This window comes from Lissotriton helveticus, chromosome 1_1 (genome assembly GCF_964261635.1).
Source record: "Lissotriton helveticus chromosome 1_1, aLisHel1.1, whole genome shotgun sequence".
Lineage (NCBI taxonomy): Eukaryota > Metazoa > Chordata > Amphibia > Caudata > Salamandridae > Lissotriton > Lissotriton helveticus.
The window spans coordinates 913,218,454-913,234,189 of record NC_136057.1 but is presented as its reverse complement, the minus strand read 5'-3'; the positions used below and the strand labels follow the sequence as shown (position 1 = coordinate 913,234,189).

Sequence of the window (15,736 nt, the reverse complement as noted above, 5' to 3'; positions counted from 1 at the left end):
GACCTAGTCCCCTCCCTGTCTTAGCTCTGTTGGGATATGTAGAGCCCCTACAGGCAGCACACCGCAAATTTATTGCTCTAGCCCTATTGGTGGCCAAACGAAGAGTTGCATGTCGATGGGGCAGAGACAGAGCACCCAAGTTCAAGGATTGGATTCATGATCTTACGTATTGCCAGGAACAGCTGAATACATACTCTGAGCTGCTGCCACTCACCTCACGTCCCAGAGATAACTGGGGCCGCTACAGGGCTACCTAGCTCAGGTGCATGATGGATGCCTCTGCTGTGACGACCAATTAAAGCTCTGTGGGAGGGTCTTCCTGGATTTCCCCCTGGTACGCATGTATGTAAATGGAATTGAAACTGTGGGTCTTAGTGGTTGCATGGGAGACCGGGATGCCCTTTTATTAGGCAAATGGAACTGCATGCTACATAAGCGGTGTTGATTTAATTGTTCTACTGGGGTGTGTGACCTGGGGAGGAATACACCGGCCTTCGTCCATCGGGCTTGCTCACTGATGCCAGGTCTCCATTTGGGGCAATGAGTTGTCGATATGAGAAACTGGACTATACTACGCAATTATCGCACATACTACAGGACTATTTGCTGTTCTTCTAATGTTTTTTCTTTGCAACATTCTATAATGTGGGTCAACTGATATATGCATGCTCTGTGGATTGTGAAATGTGTACGAATCAATGCACTCTTTACTAATGTAATGTACCTGAAAATATCACAATAAAGTTTAAAAAAGCGCAAAAGGCTTTGAGCAACATTCTCAACTCCAATCACCATGACCAGGTTTTGTTTACGGAGGAGGCGGGTAAACTTAAGAAGAGCGCAAAGCATCCCAAGTGGTTCGCCAAGGAGTTTGGGTGCTTAGAAAAATATGAGAAACAAATTATTGTTAAATCAGGGTGCACTCCTAATGTGCACAAAGTAAAGAATGTTCCTCTCGCCCCGGGAGAGCATCTCAAGAGAAGTTTGATAGTTTGTGTGGCAGGGGCGAATGAGCCAATAAATCATTGCAGTGGCTCAGTCCCATTGTCCTGGCCTTAAGTCCAAAGGAAAACTGATGTGTTGATTTGGGGGAACTCAATGAGAATATATCGATTGACCTTCACCCTTTGCAGCACAGAAACAAGATGAGCACTAGGGTTAACGTTGCCCAGTACTTTTCATCTAAAGGCCTGTCCAGTGCTTACCACCAAGTGCAGCTGCATCCTGCATCAAAACACCTCAACATTCATAACGCCTGAAGATGCTTTTCAGTCTGTGCGAATGCCGTTTAGGATGGCGTCAGCATCAGCTATCTTCCAGAGGGTTATGAGTGGTGTACTGAAGGGTATTCTAAACATGCTGGTCTTCCAGGATGGGATCTTAGTTTCTGGTGTTGATGTGGAGTTTTACAAGCATGTTCTGGGGGTGTTGCTCAGTAAGTTATAAATAGCCAGTTGGATGGTCAGCCTGGACAAATGCACGTTTGTGGTGACGGAGGTGGAGTACTTGGGATGCATGTTGTCGGGAGAAGGGGTGAAACCCAAGATGAAGTTACCCAAGGCCATCAAATGCGCCTTAAAACAACTCATATTGTACTTTTTTTCTAATTCGGAATTGAAAATCATGGATTACTTGATTTTGGGCCAAAGCGAATCAATAATTCCAAGGTTGATGGCAAAACAAATTCAAATAAGGTTGGTAATTTCCCCAGGAGAGCAGGCAACAGCCCAAGTATTGTTTAGTGTTCCCATACCTTTTACCAGTACTATTACAACAAAGGCATGGCAGTCTTGATACCTCACAGGTGATTGAGGTATAGACCTCACACCAAGGGGCTATTTTGATATTTCAAAGAAAGGATAATCCAAACTCCTCAAAGATATGACATAAAAGATTTCAACAAAACAGAAAACTGCAAAAACACTTCACAAAATTGGACCCCAGATGAAGTCTGTAGCTCTGGTCATTTGTGTTGGCAGGAACACATACAGGCATTTGAAAAAGAGGAACACAAAGCTTCTTAAAACTAACAGCCCAAAAAGAAGCCAGGGAGTAGAGAACTTGCAGACTCAAGACAGCAGTTTCTTTAGAAAGAGAAAGGTGAAAAAGAACAAGATTTGGAAACACCACAACATTAAAATGTAAGAATGGAAACTGTGAAACGAAAGAAAGAAGCTAATGTTAAAGAGAATGGTAGATTAAAAAAAGCGAGCATTTACTGAGAAAAAACACTACTAAGGACAAATGTATTCACATGAAAGCCAACTCATTTTCGGTATAGGCTAAAGATGACAAAAGTAGCATTTTAAGACAAATATATATAGTGTATTAAAGTACATTTGTTTTTACACAAAATTACAGTTGCTTTTTAAAAATCAGATGAAATTATGTTGCCCTACTTTGTCCCCCTAGCTTGCCCTCCTCTGGTGTAATCAGCCGTGGATATGTTTCAGTTAATGTTCCATTTTCTGGTAAGAAATATTGGTGCAAACAGTAAGAGGAGCCACAATTCAAAATGCAACAAAGGCAATGCAGTACTTAAAATAGTCTGGATTATATATCAACGAGAGCTGGTCTACTTGATGGAAAAAAAAATAATCCAATATATAAATTGAACTGTAAGGTAGTGAACTCTAAAGAGCATTGCTGAACTTCCAAGTGGTAGCAATCACCACATAAGTACCACTTGCAGGAAGCTGTTGTAATCAATGCTGCAGAACTGATTGGCAACCGTGTCTTAACTTGTATGCAGAATGGGAATAGTCTTGTTTATTTAAAGAGACTACCATTGTACATTTTTTGATTGTTTGTTTTTGCCTTTTGCTTTTACTCTTTGCCTCTTCAGCTTCTTTCTCTGTCTGGGATTCATCCACACTGGATACTGTCCATGTTCGTCTAACAGGCTCTTTTTGTTTCTTTTGTTATCAGTGTCCATCTTGCAACCTTCTTCTGAAAACAATAAGAAGTGGTTTAAATATGAATACCTACCAATATACTCTTGTATGAGTAGATACTGTTAGGAGAAAAGAACAAAAATTCTTGCCTTTCTTAAATTTCTATTAGAACATCTCTCAAGAGCAATACATGTTAGGCCAGGAAAATCAGTGTTAATATATGCACACTAAATTAAATTATTCGAAAGTAATACAGATATAACACCTAGTTTCCAGAGTCAGAACTGTGAATACAGCAAGTGTACCAGAAGGCACAGCGATAGTATGTACTGCTTAGTCATTCACAATGAAACTAAACCAGGACAAACTGGGTATTCAAAATCTCTATCAGCTTACTAAAACAGTATGTATCAAATGGTACAGTGCTGATGGTATTACTGATTTTGTAGCATGCTGCAATTCTATTTTGAATTCTTATGAGGCCGAATTCACATACTGAAGAAGCACCCATCTTCCATTTAAACTTTTCCAAACCACATTAAGAACTAGAGTGTAGGAAAAAGAGTGACATCACATATTATGCCAGCTTTGGAATGGACTAAATAGAAGAGTCAAATGTTAAATGTAAAAAGAATTCTAAGTAGCGTACACACCGTCTGGAACACTTGCTTCAGTGTCTGTTTTCTCGATGAGTTTCTCCGGAGCCACAACTGTTGCAATCTCTTTGACTTCTTCCATTAAGACATCACCACCACCACCATTCGATAGAACAGTTTTCAGTCGAGCAAGCTCCTTGGGTGCATTCTTTTTCCTCTTTTCAGCACGCATCTTTCGCTTCCACTTACTTCTTAAACTTTTTGCCATTGTGTGGGCTCTGTAAACTGAGGTTCCCAAATAGAAATATTGAGCTGATTAACCTTCATTTTGTGATACTACATAAAAGCATATTTAAGCGCACTAGTGTAGAATAAACGTAATGAAAGAACAGAAAAAAATAAGGCAACACTAATCAAATAAAAAATTAACAATGGGTGACGTCAGTTTTGGAGTGCCAACTCGTTTTACCAGTTAAACTGCCACCTGACAAGAACACTAATGACTTGCATAGAACTTCAGCACGTCAAGTTATACTGAAGACCGAACTGGTGTTTATGTCACTAATCTATGAACTGCACCTAATCCCATCGCCCCACACCCCCAATTTAATCATGTGTTGTCATGGCTGCCTAATCCTTTTCTTTGTGTAAGTAAAATACCTTGTTTAATAAGATAAAATGGTGACTCAACCATGGTTGCTGTCATACCCAAAAGATTAGTGGGCGATAAGTGCATAAAATATAAAATTACCAATGCATTTTAATCAGTGTATTAAATAAAGTCAAGTCACTACTGCAAGCAATGCTAACTTAGCCAAGCACAATAACTTGCCAGATCTTGTTTAACAAACCAATAGGCAAAATGAACTTCATCAGGGTGTTCATATAAAGTGCTGTTAAAAAATATGTTTCAACACGGAGTTCGAGCAAACCACAACAACACATGCAATTCAGTGTGACTTATTTAAAGTCAATGCAGTGCACATAGCATTGAGACGGTGCTGGATTAAACCCAGATCTGTTGACTGGGTGTGAGTGTTTGATTGGTTCAGATGCTCCGTCCATCACCACCCCCTTCTGTACCACTTTGTTCGCCATAAGTTGGCAGGGTATGCTCAGACGTGAGTCCCTTGCTCACTTTGCCACTGGATTCAAGCAAGCCTGGCTGAAGACGGCTGCAATGCCAGAAACCGGTCCTAGGAAGCTTGAATCCGGTCCAGGCATGGCTTGGCAGTTCGGGCTGGACTGTTCCCATGAGGCACAGGATCAGACTGATTTGCATATAGCCATGTCTGAACTGGGGTGGCAGAGTGGCCTAAAGAACGATGATGGATTAAACCCAGATCTGTTGACTGGGTTTGAGTGTTTGATTGGTTCAGATGCTCCGTTCATCACCACCCCCTTTTGTACCACAGAGCATTAAAGCAAGCATCGACAAAGCCAATAAGTGTATCCTTGGCAAGTTGGAATGACAGTTTTTTTTATTATTAATTAACACAAAAGCATGTCACAAATAACAAAAAAAGGAAAAAGAAAAAAGAAAAAAAAGAAGCATGAAGGCCAAATGTGGCGGCATGAAGACCAAATGTGGCGGCCATATACCTGTAATAAAAACTTTACTTCAACAAATTAACCATTGATGTGATTTTAATACTGGTGTTTTCTAGAAAACAAGTGTACTTGGAACAAATTAGAAACCCTGTTTAGTTTAATGCCCATTACAGGAAAATAGGACTCCCTTTGAAGTACTGTAATCTGAAATAGTTTGAACACACAAGGGTGCCTAAAATACACACAAAAAAAAAAGAGTTAAAAAAATACTTTAAAAAAGCATTTGCAAAGGATAAGTACTAACACTAGCACTAAAGCACACTTTTTGTTTTCAAGCAGACGTGTACATGTGATCAGGAAAGGTGCCAACACTCCCAATGGAAGGGAGCCAATTGCTGAAGAGGGCTGCCCCCCACTGTTTATCCTGTGGTGGGTGGAAGCAACATTTGATTCACACTTCAACAAACTAATGATTTAAAATACCAACCCAAATCTGCTCTGTATGCACATATGCATTTTTTTTTTATTAATAAATGTTTTTACTACAGGCTACCAAACAAACAACTAAATCTGCCACTGGGCCCGACCTACAATCAACCTACTCATTGCTAATGTGCCTAATGCACCAGGAAAGAACAGTTCATGGTATAGCATGCCTACTTTCTGAATCCAGGTTGAATTAAAATCAATACACTGACCCCTAAATCAGATTTCTAAAAGTGTCTTTGACACACATTTCTTTGGGTAAAGTATTGCATCCTCTGTATGAAAGAAGCTAAAAAAAAGTGTTTAAAAGTGTTGCAAGCTTTTGTACTAACCCACCTGGGAATTCTTAGGTCCTATTCAATGAAGACTTATTTTGATCCCAAAATCAATTACATACTCTGAAAAGCTGCCTTACAACTCTTTACTAAGGACTGCGGTCCAGCACGACTTAAGGCTGAACACGGAGTCAAAACCAACATTCTTGGTCTCATCTAGGATAAACTACTAAAACATCTTCAATGCAGGGTTACTAAAATCCCATATATACTACACTACAAAGAACCTAAAGGCAGACAGCCTTGATGTGCACGAGTTAAATAAAGAAACATTGCAAGAACATTTCCACTGTGAAAGCACAACCCTGGCTTACAAGACACAACATCCAAATCAAAATTATCTCAAACATGAATATGGTTGCAGGGCAAGAGATTCCTTATGCATCCATAGGTTTGCTATGGAGTCAAGTTGAGAGACATTGAGAAAGCACCCTACCTGCCCTGGAACAATTTGGGCACAACCGTAAGGTGCCAACCAATGCAAAAACCCACAAAGAGTTGGAAATCCTGTACACTGTCAAGCTACTTCATCCATCGTTTTCAAAGAGCCATAGATAGGGCACATGGTATATATAGCGTTCCTGTAAATACATTTCCTAAAGACCACGGTGCAGCTAAACACATTAATGGAAGGAACGCTTAAATTACACTGGCTGTTGCTTGAGGCCACATACTACTATTTTCAGAATTGGTGCACTGAAGCTAGCGCGGTTGTAAAATATGGCTAAAATAACATTGACAAAGCCACTAGACCTCACATAGACGAGACCTATTGGCTTTGCCAATGCTCGGTATGTAATGCCATGTGGTAAGTTGTAAGTATTTATATAGTGTTTACACTGGCTGAACAGCTAATGTTATAGAATGGAAAATGCTTTGCCAAGGTTTTAGTGTGTCCAGATTCAGAAGCATTTTAGGACCATACAAAAAAAAATGTGCACTGCATGCAACATAAGTTGTAGGTAGACAATAAAACCCAATAGGTAACAGCTTTCATTACAGTGATGCTTTAGGCTGTGTTGCTTTGGGTGCAATGGTTACAAAAGCACCAATAAAGCACTTCTGATTGATTGTTTAGTAGTAAAAACATAACAATATTCAGTGGGTTTCCTTAAACTTTTGGCGCCACTGCACTGCATCATTCAAATCATGGCCCTAGTGCCTGCAATCTAATTGCACTTGTGACTGTTTGTTTGGTAGTAAAATATAACAATAATTGGTGTTCAGTAGGTTTCCTAGAGATTTTGGCCCCTGTACCACTGCACCATTCAAATCATGGATCCTGTGCCGTCAAGGTAACTGCACTTGTGACTGCTTGTTCAGTAGTAACATATTGCAATAATCAGTGCTCAGTGGGTTTTGGCCCCTGTGCCCCAACCCGCTACACCACTGAAATCATAACCCTAGTGCCTGCAAGGTCAAAAATAGGAAATCATTTATATCCAATAATACATGTGTTCTGAAGAAGGCACAGTTGCAGACAGAATACAAAATTGTGATGCTAAACTTAAGCACAAACGTTTTCATAAAAAGTACCTTTAAACTTATCCAGCTCTCCAAAAATAGATGCCACAGAGGTCATAAATAAAGCATATTCTTTACACATCAAAGTGAAAGCCATGTATTTTTTAAATTGTGTTATGTAATTTCCTGTGAACAGATATCCTGTGCTTGAAAGTGAATGGGCCGTAAACAGGGCAAATTGCCCAAGATTAGGTTAGGCTGATGCAGAGACTGAAATGTGTTTTTTCCCCCACTTTGTTATTAAAATGCAGTTTCACAGATTAAATGGATTTACCAAAGAAAATGAATTTTGCAAAAAACATGCAAATGTTTTGGGCAACTGAAGAGCACGATACCTATTCAGATGGTTGTGTCTAAAATGAAATAGAAAACAAGTATTGGCATAGCCAATAGGTCTCGCCTTCGGGATCTTTTACGTTTTTAGTTATGTTTTATATTATTGTATTGGAAAGTTTTAACAACTAAAAAGTGAGAGCGGGGGTGCAGAGAGTAGAGACAGGGTGCTGTGACAGAGCTAAGCAGGCAGAGGTACTGGAAACACGGGGTGAGAGCGGGGGGGCAGAGAGTAGAGACAGCAAGCAGGCTGCTGTGTCATAGAGCAGGACAGGCAGAGAGGGCACAAGAAGCCCGCCATATGTGCGCCTAAACGATCGTCTTACAGACATTGCATATCTGCAATCACGCTCCAAGTGCTTGCTTTTTATCTTTGCTTGTCCACAGAAATAGCACCGAAATAACTGGAACTACAGCCCACCACCATATGCAAAGAGATCTGTAAACGTGACTGGCTACTGGAGGAACCCAATATAGTCAATGCCAGCAGGACCCACATCGCTTTATTTTCTATTACTTGACACCATATAGTCACATAAGTGATGTCTGTACCCCAGTCCATCCTGGCATCTGGATTAATTTCTTATGCAGCAACAACTCAAGTCCCAGATCCCCAAGAGCGGGCAACTTCCTGCTACATTCAGAAGTATGAACGTGCTTTTATTTATATATGTATTTTTATATGGAGTGGACATTACCCAAAGGTATTAGGGCGGTTTACAAAAGAATATAAAAATACGATGAAGATAAAAAAAATGGCCATTACAGGTAAGGGGTGACCCGATACAAGTTTGTGGACCTGGGTAACGTTCAATATAGAAAAACAATGGTCCTCAAACCAATCATTCACAATCGCAAAATCAATTTACAATTCACTGTACATTTTGGGCGTTGCTCGAGAGGGGAACGTGCAAAGAAGGGGGTGCTCGAAAATAAGTGAATGGGGAAATTATTCCCAGAGTAAAGAAGTTCCTGCACATCCTCTCTCTTTTTACTGTGAAAATTCTTATGTTGAATGATTGGTTTGAGGACCTTTGTTTTTCTATACTGAAGATAAAAATGGGGCCTGTGGAGTTTAATCAGACACTCCAGCAGACTACACATTCATAAACTGCACAGCTGTGTCTCTTGTCCCCTCATCCAACACAAAGGTCTTCTCTGGACACGCACAACATAACAACGCTTCTCACACAGGGAATACACTTTCAACCACACTCCCCACACGGTGTAATGCCTACTGTTTTCTGCCACTTCATAAGTAAGCCAGGGTGTAATAAAACACTTCTTCAACACTAGCTATTTTTTTCACAGAATTTCCTACCGATTGTGCTCTTCCCAACCCTTGAATTTTGGGCCCTAAAACAATTGCAGGCAAGTAGCGGGAACGGACATTCCGGCCAAAGCGTTAAGTTAACAAAGTAAATATGCCGAACCTCAGTAAATGTAAATTAGACACTTGCATTAAATTAAGAAACATCAAGAAAAGCTACGCGAAGCTGTGCATGGACTGATTACCTGTAAAAATATTGTCTGCAGGAGTCCCCAGTTACACAGAAGAGATCATGCAATTGTATTACAGATTCACAGCTGCCAAGAACAGAACAAATCAAGTCCTCCTCAAGCCTAAAACCCACAAAAAAGATCCGAGGGGTGTGGTAATCTGTAATTAATCACTTCACCCTAAACAGAATGCCCAATAGTCACAATCACTAGTCTAAATCTGGGAGGGAAAGATTTAGAAATCTGAGTCTGTGCTAGTGGGAACGAGGCATGCGCGATCTGCTAGCATCACTCGAATAGTTTATTAATGTATAGTTTGGTTTACCAGTAGCACAAAGCAAGTCTTCACGCTACAGAATACACAAACACTGCTCTCGAGCACTTTCAGAACACAAAACATCAACTTCACCAAGCATTGGCCACGAAAGTCATAACGATCGCTGCGAAAGTGATTGCGATGACGTACTAATACCTGCAAGGGATGCGCACGCAGCAGCGTGCGTGCTTGTTGCACGTTCTAGCAAGCTGGTCGCCGCTTTGGGAGCACTTCCCAAAGCCCCTACTAGCAAGCTGGTCGCCGCTCGCCGCTTTGGGAGCACTTCCCAAAGCCCCTACTAAATGTCTCTCCGAGCAGCGCGCATTGCTGCCTCAGCGAGACCTAAAAAGAGCACAAGCAGGCTCAATGGAAAATGTATGCTGCATTCCTCTTTCCTATAAAACGCTCCTCTCACTTTGAATTTACCCGAAAGCAAAAGAAACACCAGGTTCCTGCGAAAACACAGCTTGACATTTGACTTTTGTCTTTGAATGCCCAGCAAATAGTAAGAGAAAAGAACAAGATTTAAAAGGTATGTTTATGGAAGAATACTGCAAACACTGCTTTAGCATGGGGAGGTACAAATCCAACCTACACAGCCTAAAGCAAATGAAGTCAGCAAATGGGAAGCCAGAAAACGTAAGTTACAAACCACTCAGCTAATAGCAAGCCATGGTTGGAATGCATTTCCAGGCCAGCTTACTGAAATACCCCAAGATGTCTTGCATACCAGACAGCTGCGCAGTCTGCTAGGCGGCAAACTAAAAAAAACAGTTATCTGGTTCTGGGTGAGAGCAAGACATAGTACCAGTAAAATTGAGCAGACCACTTTAAGTGAGGCACTCCATAAGATAAAGGCAAAGTTCAATTGCAAACAAGAGTTTGCACACATGGAGTAGCACAATGGAGATCAGGTTGATGGAGAAACACTGTAAGAGACAACATAAGAAAGGATGCAGATAGGATTCATTTGAGAAAAGCATGTGATAATCAGTTCAAATTGCCCATCACAATATATAATGAAGGTTTGCATCTTTATTTAGTCCCTGGTTTACTGTGATATTTCAAGATCATTCCGCTCGTTTTCATAGGGTGGTTTCCATATCCCCACCCTGTGGGTTTCTGTTGAGTGTTTTCGATCCACTGAAGGTAAGGAATCTATGGTTGTGGTGGCATCGCTCAGCTGCATGAACTTAGTATAATAAAAAGGCGCAGGTCAGTCTGCAAATAATACGTATAAAATAAAAAGCCAAAACACAAGCATCTGCTCCGCCTCGAATTAATATAGTCTCCGAAGCAACTTATCTTGGAATCAAATTAACCACCCCAATTTCTAATATTCCTAAACTCAACTATACTCCAATTTTGAAAAAAGCTATCCCCATCCTGGAACGTATCGATCCTCTGCACCTATCATTACACGGCAGGAGTAACGTTTTAAAAATGTTGATCCTTCCAAAATTTGTATATTTATTTAGAACAGTGCCACTCGAATTTCCGTTAGATTTTTTCAAACAACTCGAAAAAATGTCAGGGAGATTTTTATGGGGATACAAGGGTATCCGGAGAGCTTATAAAAAAATGATCTTACCGAAGTCTAGAGGAGGATGGGCCATCCCACACTTTCTATTCTATTACCTAGCAGCCATATTACAATTTATATCCCCTTTAATTGTGGGTAATAAAGCCCCGATTTCACAAGCACATACTCCCGATATACGAATTTGCATTAGGTACTGAAGTTCAAGGTTATTTTCTAAAAATAATAGAGCCACGCTATTACAAAAAAACTAAATTTAAGATTATAACTGCTGCATACAAAACATGGAAGATTATAAAGAGTCTGGCTGGGATTCCAAAACTCATGCGATATACTCCTCTAAACTCGCCACATTGTTTCCCCCCAATATTTAGAGATCCTGTGATGAATAGATGGAAAAACAATGGTATACTCCACTTGAATGATTTATGGGTAGATAATCGTATAACTACTTTTTCTGAACTCCAACTTAAATTTAAACTCACAATCCATGATTATTTTAAATATTTACAGCTCTATAGTTTTTTAAATTCATTATCTTCTAATGATCGACAAGGCCTTCAAAAGATTTTGATAGACAGACTTTATTCTAAAAGAAAAATTGGCTATTTGTACAATTTACTTATGACCTATCTTCCAGATGATCTTTCTGTGGTTCAACATAAATGGGCTGCGAAATTAGGAGTAAATGATGTTCCGCTTAAAGAATCAATTAACCTAGCTAATTCCATTTTATTCTCCGGACGATCACGATCTCAACAATATATGGTTATGTTCGATCTTTATTATACACCTGCCAAAGTTATGAAATGGGGGGTTACTGCTGGTATACATTGTAATCACTGTACTCTGATAGGAGCAGATGCAATACATATGTTTTTTTCTTGTAATAAGTTATCTGGTATATTACCCGAAATGCAGACATTTATTCAGAGAATATTAGGGAGAACAATAATTTTCACCCCTGAATTGATTTTATTTGGATCATCAGACTCCATAGAAAGAGAACAACGGCTCTTGATCTTCATTATGATGTATGAATTTCGTGCATGTATTACCCAGGAGTGGATTTGTCCCGAACCACCTTCTTTTTCTGTGTGGAGGGCTCGTTTACTATCCAAACATAATTTTGAACTTGCTATCTATGCAACAAAAGGACGAAAAAGGAAACAACTTGGGATGAAGATTTGGGCTCTGATACAACAATGGATTCAAGGGGAAACTAATTGATCAAATGTGTGATGTAACCTTGTCAAAATTTATTTTTCCCCCATCCGTTCCCTTCTTATACTCCTGATCTTTCTAATGGAGAATCTAATTCTGTTTTCATGTTCTATACTGTGTAATGAAATAATCAGATTTGTTTGCAATAAAAAATTAAAAAAAGAAAAAAAGACAAGCATCTGTATGGAGGGAAATATAATTACCAGGAAAACAGCACACTCAGCACAATTCGAGGTTACTTATGAGGAGGAGTTGGCCCAACCCCTTAGGAATGTCAAGTAGTTTTCCAACAGATTACAAGTAACAATCTTCAAAGCACAGGAGGTAGAAGTTCGGGTATGCATGTCTGCAGTAATCTCATTCTTAAAATTCTGTCAAGGAGGGCAGAATGTACTCCGATTTGACTGTTGATCACTAACCACTTGGGACTCATGTTTCGCTTTTCCTGGGCTAAATATTTGGATGACAACTTGCCTGTATGCGGGGTCTTAAAAAGGTAGTATCAAAATAAAGGGTGTGTTGAAGACCAAGATCCTAAGAAAGGGAGACCTAGGAGATTTCGGTCTACTTTTCACCTGAATGAACACGCTGGATGCCACATCAACTCATTTGAGACAAGAAAGAATGTAAACGTATGGTTCGAAGCAAGCTTTTCTTTCAGCCTCCAAATCTTAATCTTAATTAAAACATCAATTTCAATATCGTGCTACTGAGAAGAATCCTACTACTTTTTCATGTGTCACATCTAATTGAACTGACCTGGGTTTTGGGGGCTATTGAGCATACACTACAATAATATGTGAAAGCACCAACAAGAAAGCGATCACAAAGCTTCAACGTCCACAAATCCAAACGGTCAGACTCTGCTTTAAGGTGATGAAATCGGAACATGGGTTTCCGGCCTTCAAAGAACGACAATAACTCCCAGTAGCTGAAAGAACGCACTTCAAGCTAATTTGCATAGCGCCCCAGGTCTCCAGATCCGTTTCCTGTAGTATATTGTTAATCGCAACCTAGGCACTAGCAAGTGAACTAGTCTGTCTGCTCAACTCCCGAATGTACTGTGCCCAGATTTCATAAGCCTACTCAATGCTACCATTTTTTAAACGGTCTATTCAACGTTTCCCATGCACACTCCGCTACGCTTCTAGGACCTAGGTACCCTCTCCACGGGCTCCAAAGAGATCAAACGAACACATGTATCTGTGAACCGAGTAACTGCAGACGAAGAAGTTAAACAAAACAGACACCAGCACGCCTCCACTGAGGAAAGAGACAAGGCGAACTAATAACTTACTGACTCCCCGTACTACCGAGCAGCTACTGTCGCAAGATGGGTATGAAGACGAAATAAATAATAAAGGTGGCGGAAGCATTCGGAAAGATGTAAAGAACATATATGTTAGAGAACACGTCGGGTGAAAACAACGATAAAACAAGGAAGGCGTGGCATACGTTTTCAGAGACGTGGAACGTAAGGAGTCCAATGGCGAGGTTAATTGGTGCTGAAAGGTGCACAGAAGGTATACGGAGTTGGTCATACCCTTGCTACTAAGGCACACTGACTGCGCCCTGCCACCTGGGTGATTGTAGGAGCGGCACGCACTGTACACGAGAGAAGCACTCACCTTACTTACGCTTCCCTTCCCACACTTAACTACGCACACTGGGACTGCTTCTTGTATTCGAGACACGAGGTCCGTCCGCCTCTCACTGATTACAGTACGTGTGGAAACGTATACCGCATGCGACCGGAAAGGAGACGCACTTCAGAGTATCCGTCTCGGAAAACGAGTCGGACATGTTGAAAGGGTAAATGTCTCATTAATCCAGTGTATTAAACCCAAATCAGAATGCTAGCCAGACTTTTATGGTTCATTTATAACACATGGGTGTAAATGACACAGCGTCTTTGTTTCATACATACTTAACTCCATTTGGGATATGGATCCAATGCAAGCAAGTATCTTAATCTCGGGGAGTGAAAAATTGCGTCGTTTTCCCAAAATGATTACTTTGGTTGAAAAGGCAATATAATAAGTTTGCTGTCCAAAACTGTGTGTCTGGCGCCTAGCTTCCAGAATGCATCCATATGCCCATAAAGAAGAGAACAAGCAATGCCAACGGCAATAGGTCTCAGCAAGCTGCGATATTGGGTAGACACTGTCTTTCATCTATGTTTATTAGCGAGCAAGTGAGTCAAGCAACACAAAGGAGGAGGAGTTATAAAGTGAAACAACACTGATTGGGCGGTTGGAGAGAAGGTAAACCAGCAAAATAAGGGGTGGGACAAGCAACACAACACAGAAGTGTAAGGTAGTTGGGTAAAAGGCCGTGCGCGATCTGAGCCCTGAAATTAAGAAAGAGTGAACATAGACATTGAAGGAAGGTGGGGCGGCCGGGCATGGGAAGAAGGAGGACAATAGAAGTCAATGGGGGAAATATATTCTCCCGATTATTATTTTTTCATCTCCAACACTTTTCCTTTAAAAAATGTTGGCATGTATGCACTAAGCAAGAGTCACATTCTCTGCACAAATGAAACCAGTAGAGGAAATTAAAATAACCAAGGCAAATTCTCCTGAAATTCCAGGCTACCGCAACTGTCACGTGTCATGGCCTGGATTCACTTTGACAGGCTCAAGCTCTTTTCTGCTCTCAGTGTGATCCCGAGCAAGTCTCTGCGTTAATCTGTGTGATATGTCCAATCAATCACTTTGTTGAAGCAGTGAAAGGTGTCTTAGACCTCAGTTTGTACTCTCTGAGGCCCTGTTGATATAGCAGCTGAGACCGGAGTTTTGTATCCAGAGTTTTAAAGTGATAAATCCATCAGGCCTGGACCCTTAGTCAACCCTGACAAGTTTCCCAGATAGCGCGAACTTGCCCCAACTGGCATCAGAGTGCTTTATACAAACAACATATTTTTACTTTAGAGAGTCAATAATTGAACTTTTTTTAGGTACAGTTCAGTTATTTACGCTGAATCATGGAATGTGAAATAGAGGTCAAAACTCGAAGAAACAGTTGTTTCGAACCTTCACTTGGAATATTATTCTGTTAATATAAAAGCTACAACACACATATTAGTTATTCTTAGAGCCATTGAAAATATGCCATAATGAAAAACCTAACAGTGGCAATGGTGACCAAATTACGTGACAATATAAGGAAAATTATATTGCATTATCAGCACACTCTGTGACATTAATATATATATATATATTTTATTTCACCACACTTTCCTAAAGTTTCTAAAAATAAATAAATGTTGGACATTAATAAATAACTAAAATGTTGGACGTGTTCCTGAAGCAATCAACAAATTATCCTCAAATTATTATGAACAAGTCTTTTTAATTTAACAACTCTGGTGTTAATGCAAGTAATCCGACACCCATTGCCAAACAATCCTAAAAACCAACAGTAGCAATGCATCT

At 40.2% G+C, this 15,736-nt stretch overlaps 1 protein-coding gene across 1 annotated transcript; it reads right to left on the bottom strand.

Moving 5' to 3' along the window:
- Positions 1-2,191: 2,191 nt before the first annotated feature.
- Positions 2,192-14,047, bottom strand: LLPH (LLP homolog, long-term synaptic facilitation factor). The gene is made up of 3 exons (XM_078676270.1): positions 13,928-14,047; positions 3,548-3,775; positions 2,192-2,949 (listed from the first exon to the last, which is right to left on the bottom strand). The coding sequence occupies exons 2-3, from the start codon at positions 3,756-3,758 to the stop codon at positions 2,783-2,785; spliced, it is 378 nt and encodes a 125-aa protein (XP_078532396.1). The 5' UTR covers positions 3,759-3,775; positions 13,928-14,047; the 3' UTR covers positions 2,192-2,782.
- Between the last annotated feature and the right edge of the window lie 1,689 nt (positions 14,048-15,736).

What these genes read in the sequence shown, in the direction of transcription:
- LLPH (XM_078676270.1), bottom strand. Translation starts at nt 3,758, where the DNA reads ATGGCAAAAAGTTTAAGAAGTAAGTGGAAGCGAAAGATGCGTGCTGAA. An exon ending in TGAAGCAAGTGTTCCAGACG is followed by an intron (nt 2,950 to 3,547) that starts GTGTGTACGCTA and finishes TATTGTTTTCAG; the next exon opens with AAGAAGGTTGCAAGATGGAC.